This window comes from Rhipicephalus sanguineus, chromosome 1 (assembly GCF_013339695.2).
Source record: "Rhipicephalus sanguineus isolate Rsan-2018 chromosome 1, BIME_Rsan_1.4, whole genome shotgun sequence".
Classification (NCBI taxonomy): Eukaryota; Metazoa; Arthropoda; class Arachnida; order Ixodida; family Ixodidae; genus Rhipicephalus; species Rhipicephalus sanguineus.
Window position 1 is genome coordinate 207,368,520 of NC_051176.1, and position 16,103 is coordinate 207,384,622.

The following is a 16,103-nucleotide window of genomic DNA, read 5'->3' on the forward strand; positions in this document are numbered from 1 at the left end:
CCTAGTTCCCTCGTCATCCCTCCCCTGCGTAGCTTTCACGAAGGAGGAAAGCGCTTAAGCAGAGGTGGAAGCGGGTTTCAGTCTTTGGAGCAGCTCAAAGAGCACGAATAATGCTGTTTTTTTGGAGCAGCTTCGAAGTGGTAAAAGGGGAGTTTCGGAGCAATTTTGGAGCACAAAAAGGTGTGTTTCGGAGCAATGCAAGGTGGTTTTGGAGCAGAGTTCTGGGGTCAAACATAAATGTTAGTTGATATTTTTTATTTCTGGGAAACGAAAAATTCCAGTGGTTTTACGAAACATTCAGTACTGATGAAACTATCAGACTTACCGCAAATGTGTGCGTGCGTGCGCGCTCCTATAATTAAAACATCACAGCTGACAAAGGAATAACACAGAGAAAATAAGAGATAAACGATCCTTTGGGTAGCTACACTTCACAAGACCCCAGAAGAATGAAAAACGTTCATGTTAATGAAACATCGAAGCTGTCATGAACAACTGAAGGCTTGAGATAATCTAATAAAAGTTACCTTCATTCTCAACCCAATGAGACCCTATACAATAAATTATTAAATTAAAAAAGCTTATGCTCACGTTATTAAACCACCGCAACCAACATGTGAACCGAGAGCAAAATAGAGATAAGCAATGCACTGCATAGCTAAATCTGACTACATTTGAGAAAGAGAGAGAGAAAACATTTATTGCAGAAAGGCTTGTGAGTGAAGGTGGGAGGGTCCCTCATTCCAGGAACTCCCTGGCCTGGACCGCCCGCCGGGCTCGTGCGACGAGTAGAGGCTGGCCGACAGAAAAAAAATTTAATGCTCACAGTGACAAAGCGCAACTGTTGACATGTACAAATAAGACGAGAGAACTGAAACGTTCGGTTTTATTGCGATAGCAATTGCGTGAGCACCCTCTACGGGTTTTTCCGCCGCCGTCATGCTCCGTATAAAGTCCAAATCGACAACATCGTCCCGCGCATCGAGCGTTCTACGCGCGAGTAAAAGTATGCAATCGCTGGGGACGAACGCGGCTAAAGCAGAGATGACACGAGCCAGCCATCTTGAAGTGCATGCGATAGCATCTCCGCCGCGTGTGACAGGCAGTCGATGGCTCCTGAAGCAGAGAGGAAACGCCCCGGCCGTCTTTCATCGGGCGAAAACGCGGCAAGATGAGGAGGGGGGGGGGCTGCGTCGCTTGAGCAGCAACTGCGAACTTTGACCATAGGGCGCGGTGGCTGGCGCTGGCGCGCGAGCTATCTCGGCAGACATCAGCAAACGGCCCGCTTACTTCACGTTGAGACGACAGAAAGAACGAAAACCGTTTCGCTCCCTGTAGCGGCCGTATTCCCTTACACTAGCGTTCTGTAGAGTTACGCGAGATCGGTCGACTTAGCTGCTAGCCCTTCATACAACATTACATTTTGTTGCTATCGCATTCATTGCTTCGCCCTTGCGGCGAAAGTGTAATTGTTGACAGGAGCTCGCTTGGGCGCGCCAAGTCGCGGATGAGAGCGGCACATGAGGGCAGCAAAGACCGCTTGGGAGCAGTTTCGGCGCAATAATGCGTTTTGGAGCAGGACGGCGCAGCAGAAGCCGATTGGCGCAGCGTGGCGCAAATGGCGGAGCAATTCCACCCCTTTTAAAGCGTGCGACAAATTCCTGTAACTCCGCTCGTACTTGACGGATTCTAAAAATTTTTGCGGCGGTCGATTCGTGAGGCAATAAGCTCTTTTATTGAAGCCATCCGACGGTTACTTGGAAAAGCGTTGCAGGGCCCCTTTCAGGGGCGCAGCCCCTGAAAGGGGCCCTATATGCCATTGCAAAATCTATATGCCATGGCAAATCTATATGCCATGGCAAAAAAAATTTCGGGGGGGGGGGGGGGGTTACGGGCCCGGTGTGCCCCCCCCCCCCCCCCCTGGCTACGCCCCTGGCCCCTTTGAAGACTTTCTCGCCCTACTATTCGTTCAGAACGCACTACGAGCTGTGATTCCCGACTACGACAACAGCCAGAACAAGACGACACCGTCCGCCAAACCGGTGGTTACCAGCCTTCGTGGAATGTGTCTACGGCGTACGTCTTGTAAGCTGTCACCATTCGCACTGATCACTGCCCACGTCAAGGACTGGTGGTGCAGTTGACCACGCGTTCGCCATGGGGATTGAGACGTTGAATTACACTACGTCTCGTATTTCTCGATGCACTCGCCCCTACTCACCGTTCTGCAAAAATCAACAACTAAGGCAAGCACAAGAACACTTCTTTTTCTTCAAAAAATGCGATGCGCACGTTCATTTCAAATCAGTTACGCTACGGCACACGTGCATTAATTTGACATGGTGCTAGTTGAACTCGATTCTGCAGTTAACAACACGATGTGTAACGTTAGCCCAAAGGGCAGAGACGTGCGCTGTTCTTTCTCATACACTGATGCGTGCGAAATATATGCGTCATTACGTTAAGTTTACGTCACTGCAATACATTTGCATAAAGATATCTGTCATTATTGTTCAGTTTGCATACAATTGTTACTTTTTGCGTAAGCATCATTAAAAACTTCGCTCAAGTCGATTCCCAGCGAGCGAACCGCCCTTTTTTCTCTCTCTTCGTCCTTCAGCGAGGACGAAGCTCGCATCAGGAATGATGTGCGATGACGACGCCACAACGATGGCTACTGCTTCCAGCATCGTCATCGCCAGCACAACAGAAAGGTCGAACAGACGTACAATCACGGACCATTGGAATACGAACTAAAGCTCTTTCTTCAGCTGTTTCCGCCAGCGCGCGCAGTGTCGGCATGATCTCGGCTTGCATGCAGCCACATAATTGGCGGTCCGAGATAGGGTTCGCGAGTTATCACTCGCGAAACAAACTGAAACGCTAACAAGATGACTGCACAAATCACACCTATTATTGTATTGTTTGCTACACTGGCCTAGCCGAGCCAGTTTCGCGTGGCTCCTCAAGAGCCGTGCTGCGCATGCGCGAGAATCAGTGATGTCTAGAGACCGGAAGTTCAGGCACGCAAAAACAATGTTTTAGGCACCTATAATAGGTCCTAAAAACTGTTATTTAGGCATAAATAGGCGTTAAAAACTATCGTTTAGGCATATATAGGCACAATTCATAATGACTTCAGCAGCGTGTTTCAGGACAAATCTTCGACTTCTAACAAATACAGCAGACAAATCCTGTGCTCTGAGGAAGTCAATTTTATTTTTTTTTCATAAAAATGATTAGGAGAAGAATAACCATTTGAACAGATTTAGGTGAAAGCTAGGGTGATTGAACACTGTGAGAAAGGCTATGAAAGCAGTGGCAAACCAGCACCATCTCAGGGTTTTCGGACTTGAAGTTGTGCCTTCTTTCGGTCCGTATTTGTTTGTATGCGGAAAAAGAACGCCCGATATTCACTGAAGTTAGTGGAGCGTACTTGTAGTCCGACACTTTCGATGCTCTAATTGCATCTGGAATATCCGAATCTGCACCGCTCAGAACTTTAAGACACTCGTTTTAGCACATAAAATCCGGGATTCCTGTCCAAGACAGATTAAAGCTTCATGGTGACCCTGTCAGCGATAGGTTCATTGGGGACGGTGGTGAACCTTTCTTGCGCGTCCAAAATTATCTCAACACTCCGAGTCAGAGTGGTGCCCGAACTTTCAAGTTTCTGTATGCTTTCTGCAAGGAAAGTAAAATGAGCACACAAATATGCCAAGTCAGATTTAAGTGTATCGTGGTGTAGAACAGTCTGGGCTCTTCTCACGGCGATGCTCTCGTCCGCTGCAAAGCTGTTAATAACAGCCTTAACAGCAGCGAAGTGTCTGTTGTAGTAGACCTGAGCCTTTAGCCAAGTTCCCAGCGGGTAACAACGGGCTCTGGTGGAAGAGGCACATCCGGCAACTGCTCTTTAAAGGCATGAACGTGCGAAGGCGCCTTAAGGAACACTGCCTTGCCTACAGGTATAAGTTCGTTAACAGAACTGAACGACTTTCTCAGCTCTTCACAGACCCGATGAATACCATGGGCCAGACAAGTGACATGCAATAATTCTGGATAAAAGACATTGAGAAGTGCATCAGCCTTGTGCATATAAGCTGCTGCATCTGTGTAGAGCAGCAGTACTCGGTCGTCGTGGGATGCGGAGGGGTACAGTACCCTCAAGGACGAGTTCACAAAGTAGGCGATGGTATCACCGCCCGTTCTTTTCTAGTTGTTTCGAGCATACCAAGAAAGGCGTTGTTTTCTCTTTTGCATCCAGCTTTCCAGCTACAAAATGTCCAAGTAATCGTCCGGTCGCATCTGTTGTCTCGCCCACTGAAAACCATATGTATGATTCACCGAGTTCTCGTCTGATTTTTGCTAACGTGTTCACGTACATGGGCCGCAGGTACCACTTGGGAACAGTGGACTCTGATGGTACTAGTGCTAGCCTAGCCTCGCTTCCCCTCGCTAGAGTACAGCCTGGCCTCGCTCACGCAACCGCCGTGCTGCACTACTGTCGAACCAAGCGACGGAAATCTTTCAGGGGGGCCCACTAGCGCTAGGCTAGCCTCGCTTTGCCTCCCTGAGGTACGCCCTAGCCTTACTCACGTAAAAGCGCGTTTATAGTCCGACGTTATCGGCGCGTTGGCGAGCGTCACATGCGTGGAGCGCATCGGCCGAGTCCAGTTATACGTTGGCTGTGGCACTGCGTCGAACTATGGTCTGTTTTCGCCGACGTGGCGCAGCGTATGCGCGCGTCTACCCTACGTCGAACTCTAATCGCGCCTTAACAGGAGCTAAAAAACGTGAACGAAATAAACATAACTAGGGCGTGTTCTAGTTAATACCGCCACACTAAGTGCTTCTTCTTTTCCTCCATATGAACAGCTCATTTAAGCAAAACGTTTACTCGACGAACGCGAAAAGGCATTTTTAGGCACTGACAAGCTGATATAGGCACGAACCTCGAAATAGGCACTTATAGGCACAATAAATGTTTGAATAAAACGTTTCCCTTCACTTAGCTCCTGCTTATATGTGAAATAGGCTCGAACCGAACTCCAGGAAAAAATAGGCATTTTGCCTGAAGTTCCGGTCTCTAGTGATGTCACATAGCTGGCGCATCGGAGCCGGCACCTCCCGCGAACTCCGCCACTGCCGCCGGTCTGCGCTTTCCAGAGGAGTGACGTCGTAGCCGAGGTAGACGTACTGCCGCCGGCGCGCACGCAGCTATTCGCCTTCGCTGTGCAGTCGCCGTCTGACACTGCACTGGAGCCGCTTGATAGCGCCTCTGACTGGCGTTTGCCAGTGTGGTTTAGCCATGGGGAAGGAGAGCGCAAATGCTGCTCAACGGCGCAGAAGAGCGCAGAAGCTTAACTCATCGGATCCCGAAGTAGTTGCCTGGCAACATAAATATACATGTGCCACATATGTATACCATGTGTGTGTCATGGGAGCAGCAGTATGCATGATAATCAAGCTAATCCTAGACAATCAGGAAAGCTACGAACAATCAGCTGAACCCTTGCTAACTCTACGTTATCTTGGCATAGCCGAGCTAAGCGACTGCAGCATTTTTTTTTTCATTGCTGCCGCAACAACACGCAAGATAGGCGGCCGACGCCGTCGTAAAATTTCTGGCTAACTCGTCGTATACCATCACGCATTATGATAATGCCTGTTCAATTTTTGTCGATAAATCAGAAATACAATGCATTTTGAAGCAACTACCCAACCTGCAGCCATGGGCGTAGCAGGTGGGAGGGGTGGTTCAAACCCTCCTCTCCTCCGCATTTTTTTTTTTGTATATACACACCCACGCATACCAACTCACGCACATGCATACAGGAAAGTCAGACTTTCCACCGTCTCAGAGGCATATCATTCACATTTGCCAGGAGGGGGAAGACCCAAACTGCGACGTCGGAAGAAGAGGAGTGGCGGAAGCCGAAGTAGCTGTGTATTGAGGGAGGCACACAAAATAAATCACTGATATATGAACAAAATTTGAGTTTTATTTACGCAAGGTTCATTCCAGCATTGCGGTACTACAGTTGAAACTCGATTTAACGATGTGATGACCACGCTTGGATTATTTCGTTAAATCGAGAAAGCGATTGTTCGGTCCTTCGAAATCTAACATTGTGACATACCGACATCAAAAGGCCATCACGGCATTGTTTTTGGCGGTAAACCGCACGTGTGCGTCTGAAAAGTCCGCAAGGGGGCCCTGACATAAGGGACACCATACCCGGGCAATGCAGGCCAGGTAGACGGACACGTGAAGCTATGACAGGCTGCCGATTTGCGATAACGCGGAGAACGAATGCAGTGATCGTGCGTGCAGGCCGAACGAGAAAGATGCGAGGAGATCAGTGCTGTCTGTCGCATGAACCATGATGTAACGATAGCAACCACAGCCGCCTCTAGCACCATCCGGTGCGTAAGAGCCATGCCCGTAGCCAGAGTTTGGGGGGGGGGGGGGGGGGGGAAGGCTAGGCCCCTCCCCCTTCGCGAAAATCTAATGAAAGGGGGTGTTTTACCGAAAATAATGAAAATAGGCGTTCTCAAATAGTCAAAGCCTTCAGCAGGTGGGCCCCCCCCGAAAAAACTCCTGGCTACGGGCCTGGTAAGAGCACTACCGACTGCCGCGTCCGTTGTTTCGTGCATGGGTGCGGCGTGCAGCCTCGTCAAAGTAAAGCTAGAGCTGTAACTAGGGCGCGTGAAGGTTTTAACGCGAGAGCGTTAAGGGCACGCTCGAAGAAAAACCCGTCGCGGTCACCGCTTTTCCACTCAGTTATTTGAAGAAAAACTTCGTTAAATCAGGTTTCGTGGCTAAATTAGTTCGGTAAATCGGGATGGGACCGTTGGGGGCAGCATTGAACCCTATGGGTATTTGCCGGGGAACGGAAATTTCTTCGTTAGATTAGGAACTTCATAAAATCGAGTTTCGTTAGATCGAATTTTCACTGTAGGTCTCTAGAATGGCTGTTTAACCGCACTTAATTTGTCAAATGCTTTAGAAGCGTTCTACCCTCTCGTCTCAAGACAATTACGCCTCATCATTTTAGTATGGTTGCCAGGCTTACAAATGTTTAATCCTAAATATGCTGATGCACTCGCAGGATGATCCTATAATTCCCATAGTACAGAAGTCGGCGTTTGTCAAATCTGCATAGTTCGCCTCCGATATCCCGCGACTAAATTTTCTATGGAACAACCGGTGGTGTTCCACCAGAAATTCGTGGTTCACAAGTATGGTCTATCACCCTTGTACCTTTAATGCAATCAGAGTAACCCTTCCAATGAAGGGCTTGAATTTCGCGCTTTCGGTGGTCCTTTTTTCCTTTGGTGTTACCGTATTGGGTTTTAGCCACAGCAGCGCTTGTGATGCAGTGTGCAATTCTCTGCGCGAGGCCAACAGCATTGCATGCTCAAATTTATCAGTTGACGAAAAACCTGTTATAATCTCTGGAGACGTACATCGTGTAACATTAAACATTTTTCTCAATTACAATTTACTAAAGTTGTTTCAATTTATTTTAGTGTATTTGCTGCATCAGGTTATTTTGGAACCAAGCACCGTATCATTTCAAGTCTGACGCTTGGTCATAGTGGGTATGCGCCATCACTAGAGGGAAGCAAAACATTCGCGATAGCCATGTCCGGCCGCCCATGCGGGTCCTGAAGCTGGTGCTGCTCGTGTGGCCTGCACTGGGCGTCAGCGGCCAGGGGGCCCTCGGCGTGGCGCACATCACTTCCGAAGCACCGTACCTGCGCGACGGCGCCGTCAACTTAAGCTGCAGCATCACATACACGCAGGCGGCGCACACCGCCTGGACTATCAACGGCAGACCGCCTGACGACGCGGCTCTCGAAAGCATATTCACGGGCCGGGTAAGCAAGAACCTGTGGCAGCGCGCACATGGACTAGTGCTGCACCGCCTCGACCGGCTACCTTCGGCGTCCGGCCGCTACGAGCTTCGCTGCCAAGCTGTGGCCGACGGAAAGCTAAGCTCGGACTCGGTCTTCGTGGGTTCTCTGTTCAGCGACACCTGCCGCAGTCCGGAGCCGTGCGTGACGCGCGGCGCAGTGTGCCGCCAAGGCCGCTGCCGCTGCGAAGGCGCCCAGCCAGTGCGCCTCACGTCCCGTCACACCACGTGTCGCCACGCCGCCATGCTCGGCTGGCCGTGCAGCTTCGACGAGCAGTGTCTGCCTCGCGGCGCCTACTGCGGCTCACAGGGCACCTGCATCTGCCGGGCGCCTCTCCAGGCCGTGGCGCTCAGCTGCGTCGCCCCAAATGCCAGTCTGTGCCCGCCCTGCGTCCGCTCCACACGAGCCGCCGCCAGGACTGTAGCGCTGCAGCTACACACAATGCCGCAGCAGGAGGCGGCCGGCAGCTCCCGTGCAGCAGGCTGGATCATACTGCTGCCACCCCTGCTGCGACTGCTACGGCTGCCCAGTTAGGCCAACGCCAATATTCACCGGTGTGGCCCTTGCCGTGGGGCATTTATTACATAAGGACGCGAATAAATAAATAGGAGGAGGCTCAGTGCCAGCTGGCTCGGCAGTGGTCAGGCGGTGACAGGCCGAAGATCCCCCACGAGCTGGAGCACTTGGTCGAGCAGCGTGGCTGTAGCTGCTCCCGGGGAGTCGACCACGAACTTCGGGCTTCGGATGCGCGGCCCTCTGCGAGAACACCTTGACTTCACCGGAGCTCGAACGCACAGCTTTCTGCGCCGTGTACGACATGCGCACCGTGATACTCACGGCCGAAACATCGCACAGTGGACTGCACCTCATAAAGCCCAACAAGTTCGCTATGTAATGTGCATTCAATGCTAGCCGAACCCAAGTGTCGTAAAAACAGACGCACAAAATGTAGTGCACTAGATGAGTGGCAATGATTGAGACAAATCAGAAGTGTCCACATGCACACATAGAAGGAAAACAGCAGTAGTGAAATAAAAAGAGCCCCATTCTTGTGCATTAGCAGGTTTCATTGCTGGACAATGATGCTATTTGGAAGCGCAAAACACGCAAGAAACACAATACACTGTAACTACATCACAGGAACTAGAGTAAACTAATGGAAAGACAGGGTAGATATAAACTGTTGAAGTTGTTATTATCACAACCTTCTACTTTAATCAGTCCTGAAAGCAAGAAATTATGATGCCATATATCATGAACCATTTATAGTGTTTCAGATTAGAATTTTACCAGTACCCTCACTAAGGGTAAATTGCCTCACCCCCCCCCCCCCCCGATTTACGCCTCACTTGGCGTAAATCGGGGGTGAGTGTCAGGGGGGTCCTGAACCCCCTTGTGTTCAGGCTGGGGGGGACACCCCCTTGCATTGTCCCCCCTTGAGATTTACCTTTCTAACGCCATATATTTGAATTGCTTAAGAGTTAAGTATAGTGCAATCAACTTTTTTTGTTAATGCCTGTTTATTTTGTAGCGTATGTGGGCCTGTGTTCAATACCCTTCAGCTGTGTGAGACTATTGAAATCGCAACTGCCGCTTGACCGCCCTCGGAGAAGACTCAACAGAACAATGCAATTTATATGAGCTGGGAACCTATACTCGTTTTCTAAAATTCTATTTCAAAGCATGACTTTCATAATTATATAAATAAAAATAAAAACAAAATGGCCGCTATGGCAAGATGCGAGTCCCTCCTTGAGATTTAACTGTATTTACGCCACCAATTACCCTGCATTATTAACAACTGACATAAACTACAAAGAACCTTCAACCTAGGCTGCAGACTAAAAAGCACACACATGTTCGCATGCAACATGTGCCATGTTACAGTTTCATTATGTAGGTCTTAAGCTGTGCCTTTGGCAACACAATCCCATGCATGGAAATGCGAACTTCTCAGGCACTCCTCTATATGTGACTGCTTCACCATGACTTCGTACTCCTGCAAAGGATTTAGGAACTCTTATGCGGAAGCAGAAAATGCAGATGAGTACACTGCAGCTACAACTAAAAGGTAGCAGTGAATCTCAAATGCACAATATGATACACACAGATTTTGCTGGAACATTCGTATACCAAACATGTTAAAAAAAATCACAGTATTGTCAAACAATTGCTGGGACAAAGAACTTCAACCCTTCACCTCTCTGAATGAACTGGGCTCATGTACTCAATTTTCATTTTTGCTACCAAACACAAGCACCATGCTAATAAATCAGCAATTTTCTCACATCAAAGCATTGGTGTAAAACTGGCAGTTCTTCGGTATAGTTCAGTCTGGTGACATAGTCAATCGATAAACTTGTCTATGTTCCCAGTTGTACTTTTCTTTTTGTTCATCACTACAAAAAATAGAAATTTGGTTCAAATTATTTTCAGTGCTGCCGAAAAAGTTTTCTTTCAAGTTTATGGTATTAATATTCTTTATATGAGTAAGCTTTTGTTTGACCCCTGTTCTTTATGAAGTAATGCATATCCAATAAGTCTGGTGCAGAAGCTGAAAGAATGACATTAGGCTATTCTATAAAGAATACGTAGCACAAGTTTTCCTGTTATTAATACATTTCTATTTACTATTTCACAATAGTTTATCTTTGAATTTCTAGTTGGCAGTCACCAAAAATATTTTACTTCTTAGGCAAACAAAATAACACAAATGTCTACTAATATTATTACTCAGATAGTTTTTTAATAAGAATCACTACAACCTGCCTATGGTTATCTAATGAAGAGCCATTAAACTATCCAGTAACACCAGTCAGATCTAGTAGATTTATCTTGTTAAGTAACCACTTAACATAAGTCTCACACTGAAGCCCTGTATTGAAGCGTCCAAGTCTGGCACGAATTACAGGTCATCTCAAATACCGACTGGTGCAACAAGCACTGTAGCCACACCGACAACAGTTATATTTTTATATGCACACAGAGGTTATTCTGAACATTAAAAAACGGTGTGTTGCATGATGTTAATCTTTTTCGCATGCATCCAATACATCCTGAACATGTCAAAATGACTATAGTAGGAGTTACTGCATTTTCTTGACGGTGCAATATTAAGTAATTGTTAACATGACATCTCCAACTTTTCAATATTGTGTTAAATGAAATTCCTCAATCCCCAAGCTCCAGGAAAACGACTGGCAAGTGTGATAGCACCCAGAATACTTCACTATTAATAGGTTTCCCACATAGTAGTGTTTTATCTATTTATTTATTTTTTGTCTGCATGTATCACGTGTCATGACATCATACTGCAGACGATGGTCATGTGAGAGCAAAACATGGTGAGATTTGACACTTGCTTCAGCTTGTGACGACATCTGACATCTGCTATTCTGCTACACGTTGTACACCATAATGTAGCAGCCTAGCAAACTAGCAAGTAGGCTGAAACAGGAGCTAAAACATTGCAATGTGCTGCTCCCACATGACTACGAGTACATTCAATATAATGCCACATACTGGGAAACAAAACTGACATTTGTACAAAGAAAAACTATTAATTAGAAAAGCACAACATTTAAAGCACTCTAAGGTTTGAAAATATTTTCTCTAGAGTTTTGAAGTTAAGGACCTTCCCTTAAGAATTAAAAAAAAAGTCAAGCTTGGCATTTAAGTACTTGTAAAGTTAGCCATTGAAGTGACAATGGGCAGTGTGTCATAATTTTCAATTTTTTCATTGTTTTGCCCATGTTTGATGCAATATAAAACATTACAATGCTTGGCAGCTTAGGGGCATGCCTAAATATTGACACATAATATTTAATTTGGTTGAGAAATCTTTCATAGAGCATTGACATCGCCTAGCTGCAATTTCCTGTGACATACTTAAACTCTACAGCATAAAATAACAACCAACAGATAATATGAAATGTTTTGTGTGGCCTATGCCCCCTGTTGTTTCAAGACAACCTATATAAGCATACATCTTTAAGCCTTTAGTTTGCAGCAATTCCTAACATGCTCGCCATTAAACATGGTACCAAATTCACCACTGGATCACAAGGTGTGTCACTCATGAATATGTATTCACCCCCAAGGCAACTGCATAAGCAGCCTGTGACCCATGCATTGCAGATTAAAGCTTGTTTAAATTGTGGAACAACTGGCCATGAGGAGTAGTAAGGTGTAACCACAACAGGTTCAGATGTATACTGAAAAAATTGTAGAGAAATTCCGTACAGGTTATGCTCATAGCATTGGCTACAAATTTGTCACGAAGGTTGCACATTATACAGGGTGGTTTAAAAAAGCTGCTGCAAATTTCTAAAACAAAATAGAACTTTTTTTTTCTTCAAACTGATTTTACAAACCAGTGGTTATCAGGAAACAGAGCATGCTTTCTTCAGCTGAGTAGTAATATATGTATAGTGTATATATTGAGGCTTCAATTGTACCAGTGAGCTGGAAAAAAAAAATTAGTACACATGAAGGGAGATGCAAAAGATTTGAACTATTGATGGGTCTGCTCACTTTTAGTAATACATAAAATGCTCATGAAGGTAATTACAAATACATAGGACAGGAGACACACACTTTAATCAACCTAGAGAACAAGCTGGCATCTACCAAAATTCGACAGCGACCTTGCTTCTCCACAAGAAAAGCAATATAATGAGACAGAGAAACGGGTCAAACACGGAGATATGATCTCTCCAAAGTTGGTCACAACATGCTTAGAAGAAGTAGTGAAACAATTATACTGGGGCGAAGTAGGAATAAAGATTAATCGAGACTATGTTAGCAACTTATGGCTTGCAGACAACACCGTGTTTTTCAGCAATGATGGCAACGAATCCCAAAAACGATTAAAGACCTTAGCCAAAAAAGTGTTGAAGCAGGGATGAAGACATATATACGTATGCAGAAAACAAAGATAACGTCAGGTGGCCTGGCAATTGTGAACAAGAAATTGCAATCGGCAAACAGAACCAGAAATCTATAGAAGAGTATGTATATTCACGTCAATTACTAACAGGGGAGCCTTCTCATGCAAAGGAAAATCACCAAAGAATAAGGATGGGCTGGAGCGCACACGACAGACATTCCCAGATCATGACAGGCAACTTACTGCTGTCCCTAAAGTGGAAAGTGTACAGTCATTGCATTCTGCCAGTACTAGCATATGAGGCTAAAACTTGGAGGATAACAAAGAAACTAGAGGAGGAGTTAAACACACAGCATGCGATAGAGCGGATAACAGAGCGGATAGGCATATCCATAAGAGAGCGATAGAGAGGATAGACATAACATGAGATAGGAAGACAGTAGGGTGATCAGAGAACATATAGGGGTAGCTGATATCCTAGATTACATTAAAAGAAAAAAATGGACCTGAGCAGGTCACGTAATGCAAACAAATAACTGATGGCCTGTTAGAGTGATGGAATGGATACCAGTAGTGGCAAGTGCAGCTGAGGACGACAGAGGGTTATGTGGGGGTGATAAAATTGGGAAATTTGCAGGCATAAAATGGAATCAGCTTGCGCATGACAGAGCAAATTGATATAGGCCTTTGTCATGCAGTGGGCATAGATATGGGCCGACGATGACAATGATACTTTAAGTTCGTGCGAGATGGCTATTGACAATGTAAGGTTTGAAGCTGCCAATGACTTGGTCCAATATCAGTTTTTGAAACCTACAAAAAGTCCTAAGCCTTGCAGAAAAAGGATATCTGTCACATTTTTTAAAATCAGAAAACTGACTGAGTGCCTGAGAATCTCAAGGCACTATACGCGCAACAAATGCCAGCTGGTGGAATCATAAAAAATGAATCATCTCTCCAATTTTGGCATAGTGAAACTGGCTCGTCTATTGCTTCTATTTTTTGTTGAAAAATGAACTCACTTCCAATAACTCTATGCCATATTGCTGTTCAAGAAAGGATGCTTTCATATAAATGAAAGGAAGTACAGTGCGGTCCACTGTTAGTGGGAACACGCGATCGCGTGGCCGGCGGCCCGCGTGGCGCAAACTGGTGGCGAGATTTGTAAACACGGCGCACGCGCATAAAGGCGAAAGGGCGGCGTTTGCCGCTGTTCGTCTGCTACTTTCCGTCCCTGCTACTGGGCGAGCGCTGGACAGCGCTTCCGTTTTTCAGCGGTGCGATTTATGCAGCCGCCACTCCACCTGCACCTCGTCGGCTAATCAGCAGGCAGAAAAAAAGTTGTGGTTTGTTTTGTTGCTCTGGTTTTTCGCCAGTTTTGATGCGATGCGATTCGCGGCCCCAGTGGCCGAATTTCACTGGGGCCCCCAGCTGTGGAATTCTGTGAAAGTGATAACGAAGCCTGTCACTAGCATAACCTAGTATAAGTGCTCATTATGAGGGAAACTGCACAAAAAAACGTCGACAAAGGGAGTATGGAACAGCACAAGCGCATGCGCTTGTGCTGTTCTGTTCTCCCTTTGTCGACTTTTTTTTTGCGCAGTTTCCCTCACAGTGGATCACCAACTAGCCCAACAGTCTATTCTTGTAATCGCTCACCAATAAGTTAGTCATAAGCTTTCAACATGCTGCTCGCACAGGCCGGCCGCTTTTTATAACAGACAAGAAAATTTATTCCCGATGCAGAGATTATAGCAAGCTTGTCCTTCCAACCGTAGAAGTATAGAATTTCGCTAGGCGCGCCGAGCGCTGGGGCGAAGAAGTAGCAGACGACGCGGGACACGAACCGCACTTGTGATCCTACGCGCATGCTCCGCGTTTCGAATCTCGCCAGCAGTAAGCGCTCCGCGGACCGCCGGCCGCGCACTCGCGTGTTCCCTCTAAGAGTGGACCGTACTGTACATCAAGTACACCTAGTACACCTAGCAAACCTGAGGCATAGGGCCCGATGAAGATATGGCATCTGATTGCTACACCATTTTTGGAACCATTTATTTAGTTGTTTCCCAATTCTATAGGACAAAAACAATGATAAATTTAAACACCATGGTCAAAACATGCACTCAGAGTGGTTTCCACCCGCTGCAATACAAGTAAGGAAGCTGCTTTTCATTGCACCAACACAACACACAAGCGTTCCATATAATGTTCCTGAGGGAGTTCTTGACACATTGCTTCAGATAATTGAGGCTAGCAGGAATAAATATGTAAACTTTGACACAAGCCCAACGAAAATATCTAGGGGTGACAAATTTGGCTACCTTGGTGTCCAAGTGATGGCTTCACTTCATGTTATTCAGAGGTCTGAGAAGAAAAGACCAAAAAACTGAAGAGCTAGAAAAGTGGCAGCGTTTTATCATGCAAGAATCACATCCATATTAAAGTGCTCAAAGGCAACTACAAAGCAATCTCTGACACTGCATCCTACAAAATACCATTACTGTATTTGTTTCTTAAGGTTCCACCAATAAAGTATGGATCAACAATGCAACCCTGAAAAACACCACCATGTCACATGTTTGCATAGCCACTGTGATTTCAATTGTATGCAAGAAAGGTAGAACACAGAACACACTTTTGCTGCAAGGTGCTATTCAAAAAAATAAAAGTGAACAGATTCTATAGAAAGAAAGCAACTGAAATGATTATGGCTGGTGTGAGCACACTATGATCTGGATGTTCAGCCATACATATTAAGGAATCAACATCTGCATCCACTTGAGCCATCACGTACATGAATGCAATGTCCACATTTTCAGAACCCAGGAACTGATGTGTAATTGTGGCCATCTTACTGCACCTATTTCATCAGCACCCCAGTGAAACAGCCAGAAAGACACTTTTGCACATTAGAATGACCTTTCACTCACTGTTGCCCATTTGACAGTGCACTAGTGTGCTTTCTAATCACTATCTGGTGCAGAATTGTTAGCACATGAGGAAAAAGCACCTTTCAGGCTACCGTTCTGAATGTCACTTACCTTAAAAGAGCAACTGGCCATAACAGAAAAGGTGTTATTAAAGTGAAATACATATCATGAGCAATACCCAAAAACCAGGCGACAACTTATGTTTAGAGTGTCAATGTCGAGGGAAATGAAAATGCACCTCTAGCAAGACTAAATAAAGCAAACGTTTATGCTTGCATATAGCAGGCAACAAAACATCAGTAAATGCCCATACTGGAATTTCATTCCCACAAATATTTGTGTTTTCAACAAGTCCTCAAGGATTT

The 16,103-nt window shown here is 46.0% G+C and overlaps 1 protein-coding gene across 5 annotated transcripts in view; it reads right to left on the minus strand.

Annotated features, from left to right (window-relative positions):
• Positions 1-16,103, minus strand: part of LOC119406384 (alpha-tubulin N-acetyltransferase 1) — a 57,479-nt gene that overhangs the window by 25,220 nt on the left and 16,156 nt on the right. For 3 of the 5 annotated variants that reach the window (XM_037673161.2, XM_037673153.2, XM_037673147.2), the window contains one exon: positions 8,500-8,676. The exons of the other annotated variants lie outside the window; for them this stretch is intronic. In XM_037673161.2, coding sequence (XP_037529089.1) covers positions 8,537-8,676 — 140 coding nt within the window. In that variant the 3' untranslated portion in view covers positions 8,500-8,536. Of the gene's footprint in view, positions 1-8,499; positions 8,677-16,103 lie in introns of those variants that run through there. 5 annotated transcript variants of the gene reach the window in all.